This window comes from Dreissena polymorpha, chromosome 4 (assembly GCF_020536995.1).
Source record: "Dreissena polymorpha isolate Duluth1 chromosome 4, UMN_Dpol_1.0, whole genome shotgun sequence".
NCBI classification, from domain to species: domain Eukaryota; kingdom Metazoa; phylum Mollusca; class Bivalvia; order Myida; family Dreissenidae; genus Dreissena; species Dreissena polymorpha.
Genome location: NC_068358.1, coordinates 29233879 through 29257225, shown reverse-complemented (window position 1 = coordinate 29257225; position 23347 = coordinate 29233879). Strand labels below are relative to the sequence as shown.

General features: G+C 37.8%; 1 protein-coding gene across 1 annotated transcript in view; it reads right to left on the bottom strand.

Moving 5' to 3' along the window:
• The window catches only part of LOC127880261 (eukaryotic translation initiation factor 5B-like), a 129656-nt gene that overhangs the window by 89331 nt on the left and 16978 nt on the right, over nucleotides 1-23347 (bottom strand). Inside the window, exons 7-17 of the mRNA XM_052427584.1 lie at nucleotides 21390-21502; nucleotides 19459-19575; nucleotides 18601-18751; nucleotides 16664-16777; nucleotides 14965-15168; nucleotides 13965-14161; nucleotides 12530-12637; nucleotides 10359-10469; nucleotides 6256-6323; nucleotides 5290-5431; nucleotides 3346-3477 (exon numbers count right to left, since the gene is read on the bottom strand). Coding sequence (XP_052283544.1) covers nucleotides 3346-3477; nucleotides 5290-5431; nucleotides 6256-6323; nucleotides 10359-10469; nucleotides 12530-12637; nucleotides 13965-14161; nucleotides 14965-15168; nucleotides 16664-16777; nucleotides 18601-18751; nucleotides 19459-19575; nucleotides 21390-21502 — 1457 coding nt within the window. The remainder of the gene's footprint in view (nucleotides 1-3345; nucleotides 3478-5289; nucleotides 5432-6255; nucleotides 6324-10358; nucleotides 10470-12529; nucleotides 12638-13964; nucleotides 14162-14964; nucleotides 15169-16663; nucleotides 16778-18600; nucleotides 18752-19458; nucleotides 19576-21389; nucleotides 21503-23347) is intronic.

Here is a 23347-nt window from a genome sequence, read left to right as displayed (position 1 = left end):
CAGGAGAGCAATGAACACACCACTGTGTGCTCAGGTCAGCAATGAACACATCATTGTATACTCAGGTGAGCAATGAACACACCACTGTGTGCTCAGGTGAGCAAAGAACACATCACTGTATGCTCAGGTGAGCAATGAACACATCACTGTATGCTCAGGTGAGCAATGAACACACCACTGTGTGCTCAGGTGAGCAATGAAAACATCACTGTATGCTCAGGTGAGCAATGAACACATCACTGTATGCTCAGGTGAGCAATGAACACACCACTGTGTGCTCAGGTGAGCAATTAACACACCACTGTGTGCTCAGGTGAGCTAAAAAGGCAAATTATATATCATCATTGAGCATCAACTCTTTCATAATGAATGAAAGTGAGCTAAAAAGAAAACGACAGATCAACATACCATTATCATTATTTCTTATTAAAAGATTTGGGTCTGATGAGTCAGGTTGATATTCAACAAATCCAATCTCGTTTACCAAATCATCGAGGCACACCCTCTCGACCTTGTTACTAACATTTAGGCCACACGTTACATATTATTCATTGAATAGAGCACCGGTCCTCAAATACATATATTATTCAAAATTATATTTTATTTTTTCCACTGTTCCATTTTTGACTGTCAGGGTAGGGCAGTGATGGTTGTAGGCATTTCTTACCTTAGTAACCAGGGTTAAATCCCTAAAAACTCACTGGAAAGGAATGATGTAACAACAAGCAAATTGGTTGAGTTGATATCCCCCACCTATTTCAAAATTTTGTGACAGACTGATATACAGCGCCAATTCTATATCTCTACACCTTGGGCTACTGTCCACCCTGTAGTGATACTGCATATAAGGTATAATCAATAGTTTAATTAATATTAGAAAAACTCCTTTACAATGAGATGCTCAACATTTAACACAAAAGTGAAAACTACAATGGGTTTGTATTCAGGGCACAATACAGATATAGGCCAGATTGAAAAACAGATTGATAAGGCTCTATTGCTAAACAGGCATCATTCAAAAATCAGAATGTTACTTATACAACTGTCTAGCAATACAAATAAATATTATAACTCCTTATTCTAGATCTATACTTTTTTTACTCTTTTTCTGATGCAATTTTTTTTTATTATAAAATAATTACTTTTTTTTTAATGCAAATTTTATTCAATTTCATTTTATTTTTATTTCCTTTTCTTAGGGCCTATTTTGAAGAAATTCCTGTAAATCTTAAAAATAAACAAAAAACATACAATCAGGTTTTTGATATATAAGATATTCATTTAAATAACTGTGCATTTCTAAGCTAGATCTGCACACCTACACACAACATTTATTTACTGCACTACCGCCATCCAAAATCAAGTTGTTTAGAAATACAGTGACATAAACCTTGATCCAAAATGCCCAAATACAATCCCAAGCTAGGTATCCATGCATGCTTGATAATTAAGATCAGTTAAAGAAAACTAAAACAGTTGACCAGAAAACATCGCCTGCCATACATCTATCTCATAATCAGGATTTTCAACTTCATTGAATACCTAGTTGAAACAAGAGGGCCTGAAAGGCCCAAAGTCGCTCACCTGAGATTAACTGGAACTGACCTGTTCTGTGCAGCCCAAGATGTCATTAGAACAAATGCTCTAACCAACTTTCATGACTATTGAATACCCTGGCAGCCACGTTTTTCAACAGACAAGAACCTTTTTCATACACATACAAGATATCATTTAAACAAATATTCTGCCAAAGTTTCATGAAGATTCATGAAGCCATATAAGGAAAAATGCCCTACCCCCTGGTGGCCATGTTTTAAAAGCAACCGAAACCATTTTCGAACTCATCCAAGATATCATTGGGACAAATCTTTTGACTAAGTTTCATGAAGATCGGAAAATAAATGTGGCCTCTAGAGTGTTAACAAGGTTTTACTATAGCATATAAGGAACAAGAGCTGTCACCATAGGATGACATATGCCCCCTATAAACGCTTTGATAGAAGTTATAGCATTTTTCGAAACCTAAACGCTGATTTGGAAACCTTAACGCGGACCCTAAGTTCAAGGTCACAGGGTTCATAATTTTTGTGTGTATGGAAAGGCCTTGTCCATATAAACATGCATACCAAATATGAAGGTTATATCTCAAGGGACATAGAAGTTATGAGCATTTTCGAAACCTAAACGCAGATTTTGAAACCTTAACGCGGACCCTAAGTTCAAGGTCAAGGTCACAGGGGTCAAAATTTGTGTTCGTATGGAAAGGTCTTGTCCATATACACATGCATACCAAATATGAAGGCTTTATCTCAAGGGACATAGAAGTAATGAGCATTTTTAGAAACTTAAACGCAGATTTCGAAACCTAAACGCGGACCCGAAGTTCAAGGTCAAGGTCACAGGAGTAAAAAAAATGTGTGTATGGAAAGGCCTTGTCCATATACACATGCATACCAAATATGAATGTTATATCTCAAGGGACATAGAAGTTATGAGAATGTTTCGAAACCTAAATGCAAAGTGTTACGGAAAGACGGACAGTCCGATCACTATATGCCCCCTTTTCTTCAAAGGGGGCATAAAAATGCCCTGTCCCACTGCAGCAATGTTTTTCAACCAACCGGCATCGTTTTTGAACTGGTCCAAATATTATTGAGTTGAATCTTCTGATCAAGTTTCATGAAGATTGGACAATAAATGTGGCCTCTCGAGTGTTAACAATATTTTACTTTAGCCATATAAGAAAAAATGCAACGCCCCCTGGTGGCCATGTTTTTAAAGCAACCGAAACCATATTCAAACTCATCCAAGATATCATTGGAACAAATCTTCTGACCAAGTGTCATGAAGATTGGAAAATAAATGTGGCCCCTAGAGTGTTAACAATGTTTAACTGTAGCCATACAAGGTAAAATGCCCCGCCCCCTGGCAGCCATGTTTTTCAACCAACCGGCATCATTTTTTAACTCATCCAAGATATTATTAGGATTAATCTTCTGACCAAGTTTCATGAAGATCGGACAATAAATGTGGCCTCTAGAGTGTTAGCAAGATTTTACTTTAGCCATATATAGCCACATAAGGAAAAATGCCCCGCCCCTTGGCAGCCATGTCTATCAAGCAAACATAATTATTTTCTAACTCATCCAAGATATCATTGAGACCAATCTTTTGACCAAATTTCATGAAGATTGAACAATAAATGTGGCCTCTAGAGTGTTAACAAAGCAAATGTTGATGCCGCACAACGGATGACGGACAAAAGGCGATCACAAAAACTCACCATAAGCACATTGTGCTCAGGTGAGCTAAAACTCTGACATTAGAAACTCCTTCCCCACCCACCTGTTCAGCCAGCTGTGTGATGGCTGCCTGCGATCGCTCGTTAAACTCCTGGGTGGTCATGTGACCTTGTTTCTTAATTGTGTTCACAACGTCACTGTTAGGGTTGGGCTTCCACTCGTACAACCGGTCAATCTGCAGCCATTTAAATTAATCATATATATTGGTTCACATATAATACAAAAACATACATGTGCATATAAAAAAATGATATAAATTTCCTGGACGAGTTTAATAAATATGGTATGAAATGACAATGAGTGTCAGATATTTTTTTCACATGCTTTTAAATGAGAAAATTAAATAAATATTTACGCAAACATAATGATTAATCCTGAATGTTGTTTACATTTTGTGCGTCATTTGACGTTGCAACGTCATTTCAGCAAAATAACAAAATGCGATTGGTTAATCGAACAAAAATAAGCCAATAAAAACGCTTTAAAAGTATATTACACATGTGTAAGATAACAATATTTGTAATGGTTATATTGTCGCGCTCCTCTTATGTATAGGGGAAACAGACACAGCAACTCAGTTATTTGATTAAATCATTTAATAATTCTAACTCTTGACATAACCACTTTTAGGCAATAAACATATTTTGCTCACAGGATAAAAAAACACAAAAAACCACAGTAACACTTGTATCGCCTTATTCCAAGTTACAAAAGCGCGTTTGATTTAAACTCGCGAAAATCCGTCGGGAGGGCAGTCGGCACCGAACACTTTAAAAGCTATTTAAAGTCTAAAATTATATCCAAAAAGACAGAATGATGTTACTTAAAGTTAAATTAATCCGTTTACATACGTAGAATTGATAAATCCAACAAGCGTGTATTCCAACTTTTGAAATTTAAGCCATTCCGCTCTGGAACTTCACGGTCTATTTATAGCTCATAGAACGATTGCGTTGGTCGACCGGGTCGATCGAGTTTACACGGCCTATGGTCGACCAAACATATGCACACAGACGATTATAGCATATGTGTAAACAATGACATTCCGTGTAGAACCAAACCACGGACATTCTCATAAGAGAAATTACATATATTAACTTCATAGGATTAGGACTTGAACCTTAAACCCTTAGAAATATAATAAACGCGAGACAAGTGTTGCTATGACGAGAAATAAACATGTTTATGATCAAAATCGTCCATCATAATGCATAATAAAACTGTAGGTGACATTATTGTCGAAAATAACAGTGACGTTTAATGTAACTAAAAATGTATACATATAAAGAATACTGGGGCACATCAATATTACATGGGAAACAGGGTATGGCACGTGATAAATCATCCAAACTGCATGCAATTCACATTGATTTAGTCTTAAAACTTCTCCCTAATTCCAGCTTTTAGAGAAGTGACTTCTCCCAAACATTTGACCCAAGGCTAACTCAGAGGAAATCTGACCTAGTTTATTTTTATAGGTGTTTTAATAAACAACAAATTCAACAGAGTACATCTCACATTGTTCATCATAAAATACAAGAGTATTATCATCCTAAAAAGAATACTAGACTCAGTTTAATAAGACTACAAAGTTTTGCCGATTCAAATAAAACCCCTGTAGGCCTGACCTCGTTTAAAGCGAATATAAATGGTGTATAGCCTTACCTTGTTTAAAGGGATAACAGAGGGTGTTTCCTGACCTTGTTTAATGTGACTATGAAAAATGTTTAGCCTGACCTTGTTTAAAGCGATAACAAAGGGTGTTGCCTGACTATGTTTACAACAACTATGAAGGCGTGCCTTGTCTGACCTTGTTTACAACAACTATGAAGGCTTGCCTTGTCTGACCTTGTTTATAACAACTATAAAGGCGTGCCTTGTCTGACCTTGTTTACAACAACTATGGAGGCGTGCCTTGTCTGACCTTGTTTACAACAAATGCCTTGTCTGATATTGTTTAAAACGACAATCAAAGGTGTTGCCTGACCTTGTTTAAAGCGACGACAAAGGGTGTCTTGCGTTCCTTGAGCAGATTGATGGACTCAATGGTCTGGGGTTCCATCCCGTGCATGATGTCTATCACGAGAATGGCAATATCACAGAGGGACGAACCGCGCACTCGAAGGTTACTGAAACAGATTAAAGACCACTGACAACATGGTGAAACACATGAAGAAGCTAGTACTGGCAGTATCCAGAAAAGTATGGTTAGCGAGCAAAGTGTTTTTCATCTGCAGACAATCAAGTCATTTTTAAAGTCAAGACTTTAAAACCTTGTACAAACATGTTCCGCTCACCCGGAACTTTCAGCCAAGTCTTCAATATGTGAAATTGTTAAAGAGCATTTTATAATTTCTTATCTTTAAGTTGCTTGGAGTCTTCCTTCCCTCAAGACTAACTAGCATTTTTAATTTCATGATCCATAGTTAAAGAGCTTTCTGTATGTTGTATGGAAACAGTTTCATGTAACACACCCCTGTGACCTTGACCTCTCTGGTTGGCCTGATCATCTATAGGTCACCATCAATAGGCGTCTTCCTACACTCACCCCAATACCCCAAATTAAGAAAGCTCCTTGTAAAAATAAAGGAATTCCTGATATATCTTATTTCTTAAATCTCTGGCTGTTTCATACTTACATTTTAGCCTCGCTCTGTTAAAATGGGGTTTAATGCATGTAAGTGAAGTGTTGTCCCAGATAAGCCTGTCCCAGATTAGCCTGTGCAGTCCGCACAGGCTATTCAGGTCAGGGTTAACAATTTCTGCTTGTATTGTATGTTTCATTCCAAGGAATACTCTTCTTGATGAAAATTCAGTTTAGGCGAAAAGGGTTGTCCCTGATTAGCCTGTGCAGACTGGGACGACACTTTAAGCACTTGCATTAAACCCCCTTTTCACAGAGCATGGCCCATTTATAAATATTTCTTAGATGTTTAGTACTAAATAGACATACCTGAAAGACTCATGGCCGGGTGTGTCAATGATGAGAAGTCCAGGCAGCTTCAGCTGTATTTTCTGAAACTACAACAACACAATCTGATGGGACCAATCTTGTAAACCTGATTAATTGTCAACCACACAACCTGATGTGACCAATCTTGCAAACCTGATTAATTGTCACAACACAACCTGATGGGACCAATCTTGTAAACCTGGTTAATTTTCAACAACACAACCTGATGTGACCAATCTTGTAAACCTGATTGTCAACCACACAACCCGATGTGACCAATCTTGTAAACCTGATTAATTGTCAACCACACAACCTAATGTAACCAATCTTGTCAACCTGGTTCATTGTCAACCACACAACCTGATGGGACCAATCTTGTCAACCTGGTTAATTGTCAACCACACAACCTGATGGGACCAATCTTGTCAACCTGATTGTCAACCACACAACCTGATGCGACAAATCTTACAAACCTGATTAATTGTCAACCACACAACCTGATGTGACCAATCTTGTAAACCTGGTTAATTGTTAACCACACAACCTGATGTGACCAATCTTGCAAACCTAATTGTCAACCACACAACCTGATGGGACAAATCTTGTAAACCTGATTAATTGTCAACCACACAACTTGATGTGACCAATCTTGTAAACCTGGTTTATTGTCAACCACACAACCTGATGTGACCAATCTTGTAAACCTGGTTTATTGTCAACCACACAACCTGATGTGACAAATCTTGTAAACCTGATTAATTGTCAACAACACAACCTTATGGGACAAATCTTGTAAACCTGATTAATTGTCAACCACACAACCTGATGTGACCAATCTTGTAAACCTGGTTTATTGTCAACCACACAACCTGATGTGACCAATCTTGTAAACCTGGTTCATTGTCGACCACACAACCTGATGGGACCAATCTTGTAAACCTGGTTTATTGTCAACCACACAACCTGATGTGACCAATTTTGTAAACCTGGTTCATTGTCAACCACACAACCTGATGGGACCAATCTTGTAAACCTGGTTAATTGTCAACCACACAACCTGATGGGACCAATCTTCTAAACCTGGTAATTTGTCAACCACACAACCTGATCTGACCAATCTTGTAAACCTGGTTAATTGTTAACCATACAACCTGATGTGACCAATCTTGTAAACCTGGTTAATTGTCAACCACACAACCATGTGTCTGCTTTTGTAAACCCGGTTTGTTTTCAACCACACAACCTGATGGGATAAATCGTGTAAACCTGATAAATTGTCAACCACACAACCTGATGTGACCAATCTTGTAAACCTGGTTAATTGTTTACCACACAACCTGATGTGACCAATCTTGTAAACCTGATTGTCAACCACACAACCTGATGTGACAAATATTGTAAACCTGATTACAACACAACCTTTTGGGACGAATCTTGTAAACCTGATTAATTGTCAACCACACAACCTGATGTGACCAATCTTGTAAACCTGGTTAATTGTCAACCTCACAACCTGATGGGACTAATCTTGTAAACCTGGTTAATTGTCAACCACACAACCTGATAGGACCAATCTTGTAGACCTGATTAATTGTCAACCACACAACCTGATGGGACCAGTCTTGTTAACCTGGTTCATTGTCAACCACACAACCAGATGTGACCAATCTTGTAAACCTGGTTAATTGTTAACCACACAATCTGATGGAACCAATCTTGTAAACCTGGTTAATTGTCAACCACACAACCATATAATTCCGATCTTGTAAACCTGGTTTATTTTCAACCACACATGCTGATGGGATCAATCATGTAAACTTGGTAATTGTCAACCACACATCTTGATGGAACCAATCTTGTAAACCTGGTTGTCAACCACACAACCTGATGGGACCAATCTTGTAAACCTGATTGTCAACCATACAACCAGAAAGGACCAATCTCGTAAACCTGGTTAATGTTTACCACACAACCATATGGGTTCAATTTTGTACACCTGTTTTTTTACCGTGTAGAATCCAGTGTTCACGCTGCTGCCAGACATTATCGCCAATGGCGATTATTTTATCCAACTGACTATTATTTCTTAAAATTGTCTAGAAAAAATGGCGATTATTTTATCCCCCTACATGATAAACAAATTGCCATTAAAAGTTGTCCGGCGAATGCGAAACGCCTGCAAATCGGGTCATCAAGCAGGAAAAATCGATAACGAGATTACCTGTGTACACACTCAACCCTGTGTATTGTCATACACGCGTCAATAACTTCCGCGACATCGTGGCCTAGAGCTTTTTTCTCAATCAGTGTCAGACAGCAGTGATTTATTTTGGAAAAAGCGTCTTTAATCTCCCCGTGCTCTACCAATTATCGGTAACTGTTAGATCTTTGTTAATTTTTCGCCAATTATTATTTAATCGTCATTATTGAAAATCGCCTCTAATATTGTCGGCTGGTTTTGTTTTTCACGCCATTTTCTGCTGCAATTAAATTACGTTGAACATTGCTTGATGAAATAATTATTTAATCGCCATCAACTAATTATCCCCGAAAACGCTGTTTGTCGTCTGCTTTAACATTTCTTGATGTGTGATAATGATTTCAATTTTAAACCAGGTAACCTGGTTTTCCCAATTCAAAGGGACCCGGCATATGCCATGGCATTTTAGCGAAACACGTGGTGTATTTTAACTCACGCGCTGTGACGTTAATTGATGTAAACATGATCGGCATTGCAAAAGAGTTATTTTTGGAATAAATCATTTACAATTGATATTGGCCTCTGCCTACAATATTGCGGCCGATGGCAAACGTCTTATTAAGAGATAAAGCAGTCGAGCGATATGCACATTTTAGATTATGCATATTAATATTTTATATTATGCATATTTCATGTGCAAAACGCGTACATTTTTTCTAATTACCGTTTTCGGATACTGTATTTTTTCGTTGATTATGATTTATTTTCGAAGTTCATGATAGCAAAAATAGAATGACGAATACACATGCGGTGATACGGAACATGTGGTTTATAATATTTCGAATTGTATTCAACAGAAATTGCAATTGGAAAAAACTATAAAATAAAGTATAATTAGTAAGGGCTCTGGGTGGGTTGGGGCCTCTGCCCTTTATTCTTATGTGTATGTAACTGTACCTGATATCTTGTTTGTTAAGTCACACCCACAACCTTGATTGTATTCTTTATTGTAAAGCCATGATAATATTTTATAAGAAAATGACACACTGATATTATGCTTGTTTTTAAGAATATATATATATATTTATTATAACTTAAATCCAATAGATATACATTTAATAAAACGTAGATAAAATGAGATTCATTGTTTTTTCTTTCTTTTTGCCTTCCGTACCATTTTGCGGAAAAGTCCCCGTCTGTTTTGGCTATTATTTTTTTCACGAAAAAAATTATGGCTATTATTTTCTGAAGGCCAGTGTGAGCACTGAGAATCACAGACATCCAATGCTCCAAAGATCAATATGACACAGACATTTAATTCTGATTTTTCAGGCCTGTATTTACAGGCACCAAATCAATCTTGAGACATACTATGAACTTGAAATAATAACATCTAAAGCTCATGAAAGCAAAGGGTCACTCACATATTTTCTGATAAGATTAGCAAACATTTAAAAAGTAACTGTGATTAAGGGTGAAACTTCCATTGATAAAATATAAGTAAGATCCCACCAACAATAACAAAATTGCATTGTATTCACTGGGCCCACTCAAAATTGTACAATTGTCTTGAGATGAACCGTTAGCTGGTTAACACTCTATCTCTCTCTCAGTTATTTTTTACATCTCAAATCATCAACATACGAGCCTTGTTCTGGGAAATATGGGCTTAATGCATGTGCCTTAAGCGTCATCACAGATGAGCCTGTGCAGTCTGCACCAGCTAATCAGAGTCAACAATATCCACCTCTCACCGGATTTTTGTTTAGAAGAGACCTCCTTTAAATGAAAAATTCCATAAAGGTGGAAACAGCAGCACATGAATTAAGCCCTTATTTCCCAGAATGCAACTTACATTCAGGACAACCCCTCCCCCCTTACAGAGTAACCATGCCCTACATACCTCTTTGCACATGCCGGTTTTGTCCAGGATGGCCTGTTTGGGCACGTTAGTAGCCCCAATCTGTTGTGTGATACCTCCAGCCTCACCATCCTGAACGTTCGTACGACGCAGCTGCAACATAAATAGCCTCTAGGGTTACACAACACTCTCTCGTAACACTGACTTGACCACGACTGTCCCTAATTTGTTTTGTTAGCACTGGACTGAATAATTGATGACATGTTAGACTAATACAAAGTTGCAGATGTTTATTACCTTAAAATGGAATATAAATGATCAATGGATGAGAGATTGCATAATTGCTGTCATAGAAATTCCCTCATTTGTTATTGAAGATACATGTGATGCACAATAGTGAATTTTTATAACTTCTATTATCAAACAACAAATGCACTCAATGCTTTCTTAAAAACATTGTATATTACAACAATTAATACAACAAGGGACAAAATTGTCACAAAACTAAGGTTTTCATTGTGAAAAAAAAATCTGATAAAGGTAGAAAACTCAAACTGAACTTTTGAAATGAACAAACAAAATTAACCCCCTTTGTAAGTTTGTTTTAAAAAAAAATCTAATTTTAGTCGTGGCGACCTTGACATTGGAGATTAGTGCTGCAACAATACGCCAAAAACCGTATTGAAATATATTGTCAGTTCAAAAACCCGTATTGCAATATATCGCAATATATTGCTAACTTGTACCAAAATTATAACTTGCCAATTGCCCAATAATCCCATAAATTCCAATTTTAAAGCAAATTCTGGTAAATATTTACTATAAATGTGCTCAAGAATAATAAGAAACACAAACATTTGCAAATTTTCTTAAGTATCAAATACATTTTTGCAATTGTTACTATTTAAAGATGTGATGAAATAACATCCAACCGGGGCGTTTTTCCCGCTGAACACGCGTAATTCAGCTGACGTGATGTTCCCGTTTTTATACAACACAAAATACACCCATACTTTCCATGCGACGTTCTACATGTCTGTATAATTTTCGCGCGCTTTTTATTGAGACAAAGGATAAAGCACTTTTTATTTGACGCTATAATTTTTTATTGTCGCGTTAGCATTCAAATTTGGAAGCGTGTTTCCGAAATTCGGATTACAAATAATGCTCAAATCAGAATCGAACGAAACATGTACAGCTGTGCGCAATTAATTCAACGATAATCTGTTCAAAAGCATCGAATGAATGCTCCCATGTAACAATGCTACTCCGTATAATACACTTTTTAGAATGCTTTTTTTACATAAAAAATAATTTACACTGCTTTGTTTTGTTTACCTTTTTATCATTATTTCGGATGGCTTTTCTGGACGAAATGTGAATGAATTTTTGTAAAATTTTCGTACCGGTATGATGAAAATCATATCGCAATACAATATGCGGATTGCGTATTGCGATATATACCGATATACCGGTATATTGTTGCAGCCCTATTGGAGATATTGACGTGATTCTTTCGTGCGACACACCGTCCCATGATGGTGAACAAATGTGCCAAATGATTTTAAAATCTCACAATGAATGACATAGTTATGGCCAGGACAAGCTCATTTATGGCCATTTTTGACCTTTGAACTCAAAGTGTGACCTTGACCTTGGAGATATCGACGTAATTATTTCGCGCGACACACCGTCCAATGATAGTGAACAAATGTGCCAAATGATTTTAAAATCTGACAATGAACGACATAGTTATGGCCCTGACAAGCTTGTTCCGCCCGCCCGCCAGCCCGCCAGCCAGCCCGCCCGCATTCGCCAATCTAATAACCAGTTTTTTCCTTCGGAAAACCTGGTTAAAAACCTGGTTAAATATAAAATTCCTCAAGGACTTGTGGTCTTGCAAAAAAACATCCATTCTTGTCTTTATTAACTTTTGTATCTGATAATAAGTGTTTTACATAAATGAACCACTCTCTGAGTAAATGCATGTGCGTTAAGTGTTGTACCAGATTGTCAAGTCCTCAAATGCTAAGGAGGGATGCCACTTTCAGCTTAAATGATACTTTTCTATTAAAGAAAGTCTCTTTTTAACAAAAATCCAGTTCAGGCCAAAAGCGTCGTCCCTGATTTGCAAAGGCAAATCTCGGACACACTTTATGCACATGCATTAAACCCCCTTTTCACAGAGCACAACCCAAAGGTAAATTTCTCACTTTGTCAAGGATTTTTGTTTTTCCAGTGTCTACATGACCCAGGACACAGACGACAGGTGCTCGCAGGTCATCAGTGTTTCTCTTTGCTTCACACTTCTCATGGAATTTCTGAAACACAACACATTCAACATTACAGACTCCTGATATATAACATAACAGCAGCTGATATGTAATGTTACAAACTGCTGATATCGAGGGCAGAACGGAAAACTTTTGTATCTCCTTCTTTATTTAATTTTTACAACAGTCTTCCATTCACCCCTCGATATGTAACATAACAGCAGCCAAAATGTAACATGACATACAGCTGATATGTAACATAACAGACTGCTGATATGTAACAAAACAGACTGCTGATATGTAACAAAACAGACTGCTGATATGTAACAAAACAGACTGCTGATATGTAACATAACAGACTGCTGATATGTAACAAAACAGACTGCTGATGTGTAACATAACAGACTGCTGATATGGAACAAAACAGACTGCTGATATGGAACAAAACAGACTGCCAATCTGTAATGTAACAGACTGCTGATATGTAACATAACAGCAGCTGATATGTAACAAAGCAGACTGCTGATATATAACATAACAGACTGCTAATCTGTAATGTAAATTGACTGCTGATATGTTACATAACAGACTGCTGATATGTAACATAACAGACTGCTTATATGCAACATAACTGCTGGTAGGTATGCATTGCAAATTTCATGATGATCAGATTTTAATTGTTTCAGTTAGAGGGCACACGAGCTTCATTTGACCATTTTGTTTTATAATTCAAGGTCCATAATAAAAAAGTTCTTCAGGCCATCTGGCGAGTTATCAAACTTGGTTGAGATGCCCACAAGCATTATATAGAATCCAGGTTTTTTGGGGGGTTGTGGGGGAAGGGGCCTTTAGCCCTTATGTGGGGGAAATTTTACGCGGGATTTTCCACTTTGGGGAAAAATTGTGCGCGTGGGAATTTTCGCGGCGTTCCCCTTTTTGGGGGATTTGTTTCCTTACTCTCTCATTATTACAATACATTTGTACATGTTTGCACTATATTCATTGTTTTTTTCATAATTTATTACGTTTGGCAAGATTAAATTGAAATAGAATTGAGATATTATAATCATGAGACACATCTTTCTATTAAAAAAAAAAAAAAAAAAAAAAAATTTTTTTTTTTTTTTTTTAGGGGGAATTTTTGGTTCTGCAAGGGGAAAAAAACAGCCTAGTTTGGTGGGGGAAGACGCCGAATATCGACGCCGATATTCGGCGTCTGTTATATAAGGTAAAAAAAACCTGTAGAAGTTTCACGCATATTCCATTGCAACTCATGAGTGGTTATCATTCTCCTGGACACCACCCAGCCACCCAAACACCCCCAAGCCGTATTATAAACAGGTGTATACAAACTATGAGTAAGACATGGTAGTACCTGAATTTTGATCTCTGCCCGCTCATAGGGTGTGAGATCCTCCTCTAGTTCAGATTCTTCATCACTCTCTTCATCCTCATCTTCTTCATCCTCATCACTTTCATCCTCGCTCTCCTCATCATTCACTGCATCATCAGCAGCCACAGGTTTGGATGCTGGTGGATGTTTGTCTTCTATTTTAACCTCGACTTTTGTTTCTGAAACAAGACATGTATTTGTCAGAAACATAATGCCCCCTACTGCGCCGCTTTGAAGCCATATATTTGACCTTTGACCTTGAAGGATGACCTTGACCATGACCTTTCAACACTCAAAATGTGCAGCTCCATGAGATACACATGCATGCCAAATATTAAGTTGCTATCTTCAATATATTGCTAAAGTTATGGGCAATGTTAAAAGTTTTCGGATGGACGGACAGACTGACTGACTGACAGACAAACAGACGGACTGACGGACGATTCAACTTCTATATGCCACCCTACTTGGGGCATAGAAAGCAGGAATTTCATCATTTGTAGACTGTAACTTTAATAAAAATGAGAAAAGCAAAAAATTAAAAACAAAATAATTTTTGTCACACAATTCTCAAAGTTTGGGAAATGGCAAACCTGTATTCAAAACAACCGAAGACAGAGGAACTATTTGAGCCTCTTTCTGGCTAAAGTAGGCTCAATGCATGTGTGTTAAGTGTCCTCCAAGATTACCCTGTTCAGTCCGCACAAGCTAATCTTAGAAGATGCTTTCTGTTTTTATGGAAATTTTGTTTTAAGGAAATATCTTCCAAGCAAACATCCAGTCTAGGCAAAAAGTGTTGTCCCTAGTCTGGGACTACATTATACCCACATGCATTAAACACCCTTTTCACAGAGCGAGGCTAAAATATTTTTAATTCTGATTGTCACAAAATTACTCTGCATGAGAAATGACAAACCTGTATTCAAAACAACCGAATACAGACATATCCGTACTGCCCATGATGACTACAAGGGTACCCCACCTGGTTCAGGACTCGACTCCTCCTCCTCCTCCTCTTCCTCCTCACTGCTCATGGCCCAGTCCTCCTTCACATCCTCCCCTTCCTCCTCCCCCCTACCGGGCGCGTCAGGCCCTGGGGTAACCACCAAGGGTGCCTCCTCTGTTTGGGGAGTTTGAACAGGTGTCACCTCGGGAGACAGGCTTTGAGCCTCACGGGGCTCGCCTTCTGAAAGATGGAATCATGGGAGGTAAATTAACTGTAAGTATGAATGCCAGTGCTTTTTATTCACCGTTTTGGGCATGGGGCCCAGACTTTGGATTGGGAAAAATCAAGGCGTTTTGACTGAAATTGGGAAATTAGTATTGTTGTTGTTTTGCTTACAAATTGAAAATAAGTGTTTTCAATATTATATGTACTAAGGTTCAACTTGTAGAGCTGGATGGAGGTGAACTAAATGCTGAGATGTAAAATGTCAATATGTTTTTATTTAAGAAACCTTCAATTGGGAATTTTTAGGTCCCATTTGGGGAGAATATATATACTTTAATCCATTGGGAATGGGGCTGAATCCTGACCTCAAATTTAAACAAAAAAACACTGAATGCATTCTAGTACTGATAGTACTCTACATAGACTAGTAATCACAGTACTAAACACAAGGCACTTACGTTTCATATTAAGAATCAAATGCCAAGTCAAACTTCCTGCAGCCAAAATAACTATCATTTACACACAAAAGGCATTCAACTAAACAGTTTGAGCGATTTCCACATCGTTATAACACAGGAGTTGAAAAAACATGCTTCAGGCTACTACATATTAAATGTTGGAAAAATCGATAAAGGGCCATAATTCTGCCATAAATCTGTGCAGCCCAATATGTTTCCTATGCCATCATTTTCACTGAAGGTCATTTAACTTTGAAAGTTTAAGCAAGACCCATCTTGCAGAGAAAGAGGAGTTCAAAATGCAAGCTTTCAGAAAGACGAACAGAAAAACATAACAGTGCGAAGCTCTATGCCTCCAACTTTGATGATGCATAAAAATGTTAAAATATTGGTCTGTTATTTGAAAATCATAAATATTAACTGGAAAAATCATGAAGCGTTTATAACACTTGTAACCCATAATGAAACAAAAACATGTATTACCACAAAATTAACAAGACTATTGTCAAGCAATACAAGTCCCCTACCGGCTTAAAAGTTATCGCAGTATCAAGAAAAACCACCATTTTCAGCAGTATTTCTAGTCTATTTGTTGCCATATCAACCATAATTTTTGACGTAGGAACGAAATGAAATGACATACATAATGTCCATATTGCCATCTATCCATGTTCCATGTTTCCATGAAAAAATATTAAGAACTTTTAAAGTTAGCCCAGGATCCAGAAAAGTGTGACGGGCGGACGGAGACAAAACCATAAGTCCCCTCCGGTGAAACCGGTAGGGAACTAAAAATATCCCATAATTTCACAAGCATGAGTTGCATAGTGTTAGAGTGTAAGTTTTTGCTTCAAGATGTCCCTGGTTAAAGTACGAGGGAAGGCCCAATATTACTTGTTTCATTCCTTTTCTTGTTATTATTATTATTAAAACTACCGGTATTCAAGTATTACAAATTTGTAAGTAAATTAATTTATAGACTTTGCCAAAAATATGAAACTATGTCAAAAGTCCCTTCAATCACTCTAGAGCAGTATTGACCCCCCACATACCTTGGGTCCCCTCCTGTTTCTGTTGAGGTTTTTTCCTCCTGTTGTCATATATCGGTCTTTTCTTCTTCACCTCATCTTTATCTTTGTTCTCTTCCTTTGTTGGGATTTCCAACCCTGAAACATGTCACGCACTTGAAAAATTGTTGTTGTTTCTCTTTTTATGTTTTTAATTTTCAGTCAAAAAGTTCAAGCAAATAAATTTCAACATGTAAATACCTTGCCCTCCCAATCCCATGGAATCAAATAACCGAAGTACGGTATATATATCTTCCCAAATTGAACCTTTCTCCTTAATGTACAAATAAATACCACTGAGCCAACTCCAGCCACCCCTTCTATCCCAGTGGTTCTTTCTCCCCAAATAAATACCACTGAGCCAACTCCAGCCCCCCCCCTTCTATCCAAGTGGTTCTTTCTCTCCAAATAAATACCACTGAGCCAACTCCAGCCCCTCCCCTCCCTTCTATCCCAGTGGTTCTTTCTCCCCAAATAAATACAGGGGTGTGATTGAGGTGAATTCTGAGGGGAGGAAAATTCTGTAGACTGATTTTGACTAACCGAATCGCATGCATAACGGAATGACAAATCATAAAACAGACATTTAAATAAACACCATCTTAAACTTATCAACATAACTTCTTTTATGAAAATCTTTTTAAAATCACTTAACATGTTATGCAAAGTCACCAGTATTAATTGTGATCAAAATCAATGAGTGTTCCGATACCTGTGAACGATGGCGGCAATCTTTTGTTTGAGCTCAATGCTTTTAAATTCTACATAAGGTCAACAATGTTACAGTGTTCAACTAACAACAATTTACCACAGTTTGAGTTTACGTAGTTCAAGATTTTTTCACATGATTCATGAATAAAATATGACTTCAGCCTTACCAAGACAGTCGATCATCGTACCCATTCAGCGCTTTCTGATTTATATCCACTGTTGTTTCTTCCCTTTCCCATTTAATTTTGTTTTTCAATAATTGCTAAATCTCCGAGACTTTGTGAGATTCGTTCGTTCGTCTTCATTAATGCTTCACAAAGGCGCCATTTGCAATCGAAATATGAAACACATTTGAAAAAACCGATTTTAATTGGAAGATTGGGAAACGAAAGCCAATGGCATCGCTCGTTTAAAAATATGCTATGACAGAATACCATTTTTCGAGCCGCTTATGAAAAAAACCCGCGGATTCGGCCGTACTTTCACCCATTTTTTTTTCGAATTTTACGCAAATCGCGGAAATGACCCCGGACAACCCGATCACACCCCTGAAATACCACTGAGCCAACTCAAGCCCCCCTTCTATCCCCGTGGTTCTTTCTCCCCAAATAAATACCACTGAGCCAACTCCAGACCCCCCCCCTTCTATCCCAGACTCCAGCCCCTCCCCCTCCTATCCCAGACTCCAGCCCCCCTTCAATCCCAGACTCCAGCCCCCCCCCCTTCTATCCAAGACTCCAGCCCCCCCCCCCCCTTCTATCCCAAACTCCAGCCCCCCTTCTATCCCAGACTCCAGCACCCCCCTTCTATCCCAGACTCCAGCCCCCCCTTCTATCCCAGACTCCAGCCCCACCCCACTTCAATCCCAGACTCCAGCCCCACCACCCCTTCTATCCCAGTGTAATTTCTCCCCTTATTTAGCCTCTCTCGTAAACATTAAAATAAACACTTTATGAGTCCCCTCCAAGGTTAAGTTCTATCCCCCTATCTTGATCCTTTCTTTTTAACATTAAATATGATAAACTAAAAAACCCTAAGTCCCCCTCCAAACCTCCAATATTGAGCGATTCTAATAAATATTTAAATAAATACCCCTAGTCCCCCAAAATCCCCAGTGATTTTATTTACACCACCATGGACCTGTCTCATTTACATTTGGATAAATACCCCAGCCTGACCCCTCCAACCCCTAGAGATTATGTCTCTCCCACCTTGAGCCTCTCTCATCTGTAGCATCTGTTGGAGCTTCATCCTGTCCTGTTTCTCAGCCTTGGTCAGTAGTTTGCCCTCATTTCTCAGCCGTTCTTTGCGTATTTTCTCCTTTTCCTTCTTTCGTTGCTTCTTCTCTTCCTCCAGGCGTTTCTGAAAACAACTCCTTCAGATTAATTAAACCGCGTTCCAGGAAAACTGAGCATAATGCATGTGTGTTAAGTGTAGTCCCAGAACAGGATAATCAGGGAACATCACATTCCACTTTTTTGGTATTTTTTCTTTTAAAGGAAGTCTCTTCTTAGCAAAATTCCGGTTCAAACGGAAAGCGTTGTATTAGAAATAAAAGTATAATTTGTCCATTGAAAGCTTAATATCCAAGCATCTGAAAAGACAGTTGACGCCTTCTCTCAACTGATAATACAGGTGCTTGACATCTGGACTGGTAAGCGCCAAGCCCCTAAAGCTCCTCAGTTGTACTTATGTGATAATCTCCCATCAATTATTGTATGTGAAATATAATGTTTGATGAACTATCAGTACAACATGCAAAAAAAAACAGACCTACATTTCCAACATTAAACCTTTGTGAATGCTCATTGCCCTCAGAAAATGGGGTTTAATACATGCGCGTTAAGAGATGTCCGAGATAAGCCGTGCAGCTGAAATGATATTTTCCATTTCAAAGCATGTTCTTCTTAGCAAAAATCAAGTTAAGTCTGAAAGTGTCATTCCACAGTAGCCCGCGCATACTGCACAGGCTGTACTACACAGGCTAATCTGGAACAACACTTCAGGCATATGCAATAAGCCCTGTTTTCTCAGAGTGTGGCTTCAATGTAGTGTTCTATGTGCCCCACCTTCTCTGCCGCTGCTGCAATGGCCTCCTCCTCCCTACGTATCCTCTCGTCCTCCTCACGCTGCAGTCTCTCCTCCTCCTCCTTCTGACGACGCAGCAGCTCCTTAATAGCCTCAACCTGAAACACAACAATGCACACATGTAGTAGCGATGATTACTGAGATATGAGACATGTGGCCTATAAACCATCATGTTGCTGAGAACTGAGGCTTTGTGACCAACAAGCAAAGTCTTCCCATTGATATCCACAGCCAAACAAAATTTGTTTATTGATGGTTTTAAATCCCTTAATATATGGAATAATCCGAATAAAATAAGAAAGGTTGTATCAAAATTTGTAACATTTGACTTCAGTGTGTGACCTTGACTTTAGAGACCCGAGTCTTACCTGTAACCCACTGCCAGGTAAAGGAGTACACTTGTCAACATTTATTAAAAAGTCCCTTGATGCATAGTGAAGTAATGACTTAATTTTAATCATCTTAACACCTTTGACCTCTATGTGTGACCTTGACCTTGACTCTAGGGTACAGGGTCTTACATGTGTCTCAGCCTCAGATTATTGAGAACTTGTTTGATGTTGTTTGGTACAATCCTAACAAATAAGGCAAATTTAATCAAATTTTGTAATATTTGATAACTTTGTGTGACCTTGACCATATAAACCGGAGTCTTACCTGTGAACACAGCCAGATAAAGGAGAACCATTGTATAAAGTTATTAAAGAATCCCTAGATATTAAATTAAGTTGTTAAATTATGAATATTTCATCAAATTTGTGATCTTTGACCTTTATGTGTGAACTTGACATTGCCTCTAGGGTTATGGGTCTGTATGAATCAGCTCCAGATGATTGAAAACAACTGTGGCAAGTTGCATGGCTGTGGCTCACAATATTGTAGATACAGCTCAAGATGGGAAAAATTCTTACATATAAAGGGTATTTTCATGTCAAAATCGGCCATTAATCCAGATGTTGACAAATAGTTTGAGTCACAAATAGAAGAGCATCAACCTCTTATCCATATTTACACTCATACCAAGTTAAAATGAAATCCAACTAACCAGTGCCAAGATGTGGCTACGGACAAAAAAGTGTGCTTATTTTCAAGTCAAAAGATGTGTTTGTCAGAAACACAATGCCCCCTATTGCGACGCTTTGAAGCCATATATTTGACCTTTGACCTTGACCTTTCACCACTCAAAATGTACAGCTCCATGAGATACACATGCATGCCAAATATCAAGTTGCTATCTTCAATAATGCAAGTTATTGCAAAACTTTAACGAAGGGAAGGGAAAGTTTTGGGACACACATACAATGAATGAACGACAGACATACAGACAGACAGGCCAAAAACAATATGCCCCAGATCTTTCGATCTGGGGGCATAAAAACGGCCATAACTCTATTATTTGCATATGGATAGCAACAGCATCTGACATGAATCATATTCTTATCTATATATATATACAATCATACAAAGTTTCAATGAAATCTACCCAAGCAGATCCAAACTAAGGCTTGGGAACATAAGGACGTTCTGACGAGCAATGCCAAAACAATATCCCTCTGCCTAGTGGGGGGGGGGGGGGGGGAGAAAAAGCCTCTATGTAAATGAGATCTGAGTCACCTGACCAATAAACCTCTGTTGATTATTGGGCATTGCTGTACTAAGGCCAATAGGTTAAGAACTATGATGATTTAGGCTAACCATCAGACCTATTACACAATTTCAACATCATTAGAACACAGCTGATGAATTCAAAACACCGCATCAACTAATGTTTTCATAGTTCTTATAGTCACACACACAAACATGTTATGGTTGCTTTTAACTTTATCATTTAAGTGTGATAGTTGGTTTCCCCATCCATATTAGTATTACCAAAATATAACAGTAAAATATAAAAATATTATTAATAAAATACCTGAGCCTTTGACTTTTTGGGTTTCTTTTCTTCTTCTTTTTCTCCCTTCTTCTTTTTCTTTTTCTTCTTTCCTCCTTCTTCCTTGTCATCTACCTCCTCTTCAGCTTTATCTTCTAAAGAATATGTAAACTGATTATGTTAAAATGATCCGTCTCCATGACTAAAAACAATATTAAGAGTAAACATAATTTTGCAATGAAAATTACGCCCATGAAAACTAGAACAGCTATTGGGTTTGACAAATACCCCTGCAATTGCTCATTTCAAAAAGGTGCAAAACTTGAGTACTAGTAAAATGAATCTCATAATTTTGATGTTGGCTACTTTACATTGATCACATACACAGACAATAAGCTTCAGGTTTAACTATTGTATGAATTGCCTACGTTTAAGAAAAAAAGCTGCAACAAACAGTGACTCATACACAAAAATAATGACTTTTAGTTCTACATAATATATACCAACGCTCCTATAATGTTCTGTTTTGATACACAGAAAACTGCTGTTGGCGACACAAAATACACATGTACAATTATATCAGTATCCAAAATAAGCCTAAATCAAGTGCAAAAAAAAATCTGAGTATATCAAAACCCACATGAAAAAACCGTCTTGCACTTCTTCAAAATATAAATATTATATATATATAATTTCATTTTGAGTCATGAAACTCAAATACTAGTTCACCACTCACAGAATACACATGTACAACATGCTGAGTTCAAAGGCACATAACTGCAAAGTTTATCTCGCTGTAATAATGTATAGCACTTCTCCATAGTATAAACAATATATCTATAGTAAAAAAAAACAAGAAACCGTTGGAGACGGGTGATGCTCCCCAAAGTTTTTTTTTGTCACAATATTGCACTATACATTCAGATAAAAGGAAATGTCTTTAGGGGCATAACTTTGGACAAAATAATACGATGGATGGTTTAGCAACTTAAAAATGTCAAAGGGCCATAACTCTCTAAATAAATCATCTAACCAGAACCCGTTGATAATATGCACATCTCCTCTTGGTAGTGAAGCTTCCCATAAAGTTTCATTGAATTCCAGTCATTAGTTGCAGAGAAATCGCCTGGACAAGAATTGCACTATATGTACAGTAATTGGAAAATTTCATGGGCCATAAGTCTATAAAAAATCATCGGACCATAACTGGCTGATCATATGCATATCTCATTTTGTTAGTGAAGCTTCCCATAAAGTTTCATTGAATTTCGGTCTTTAGCTGCTGAGAAATAGCTCTGACAAGAATTGCACTATATGTACAGTTAATGGAAATTTTCAAAGGGCCATAACTCTGTGAATAATCATCCAACCAGAACCGGCTGATAATATGCACGTCTCCTCTTGGTAGTGAAGCTTCCCATATAGTTTAATTGAATTCCGGTCATTAATTGCTGAGAAATAGCCCGGACAAAAATTGTGCACGGATGGACAGACACACGCACGGACAGACGAAGCGGCGACTATATGCTCCCCCAAAAAAATTTGGGGGAGCATGAAAGTTTCATGTTGATAGGCAGAAAATTAAGAGAATAGTTTTAGAACCCAAAATACGCATGTGCATCGTGCAGACCAACAGACAGAAAAGGTAATCAAAGTTTACCACCTCAAACTTTGATGGCGAGGGTACAATTAACGCACGGCAAACACTTTTGTTAGACAGCATTCAAAAAGAGATCAAGTTTTGATTGATAAACTTCATGGTCACATGATTTAGATTTACACATTTGAGTTAATAATCTTTAAAAATTGGAGGATACTGTTGTAACAATACAAGGTGAAGTAAGCATCTATGATGATGTTATAGCATGCCAATATTAACATAGTACAGACCTTTATGCGTGAATATATTAAAATACTGTCATGCAGAATACATAATTTTACGTACTGTAAGAAATTGAAATCCATGGAAGCTTACCCGACTAAGAAAACTGTTGTGGTCT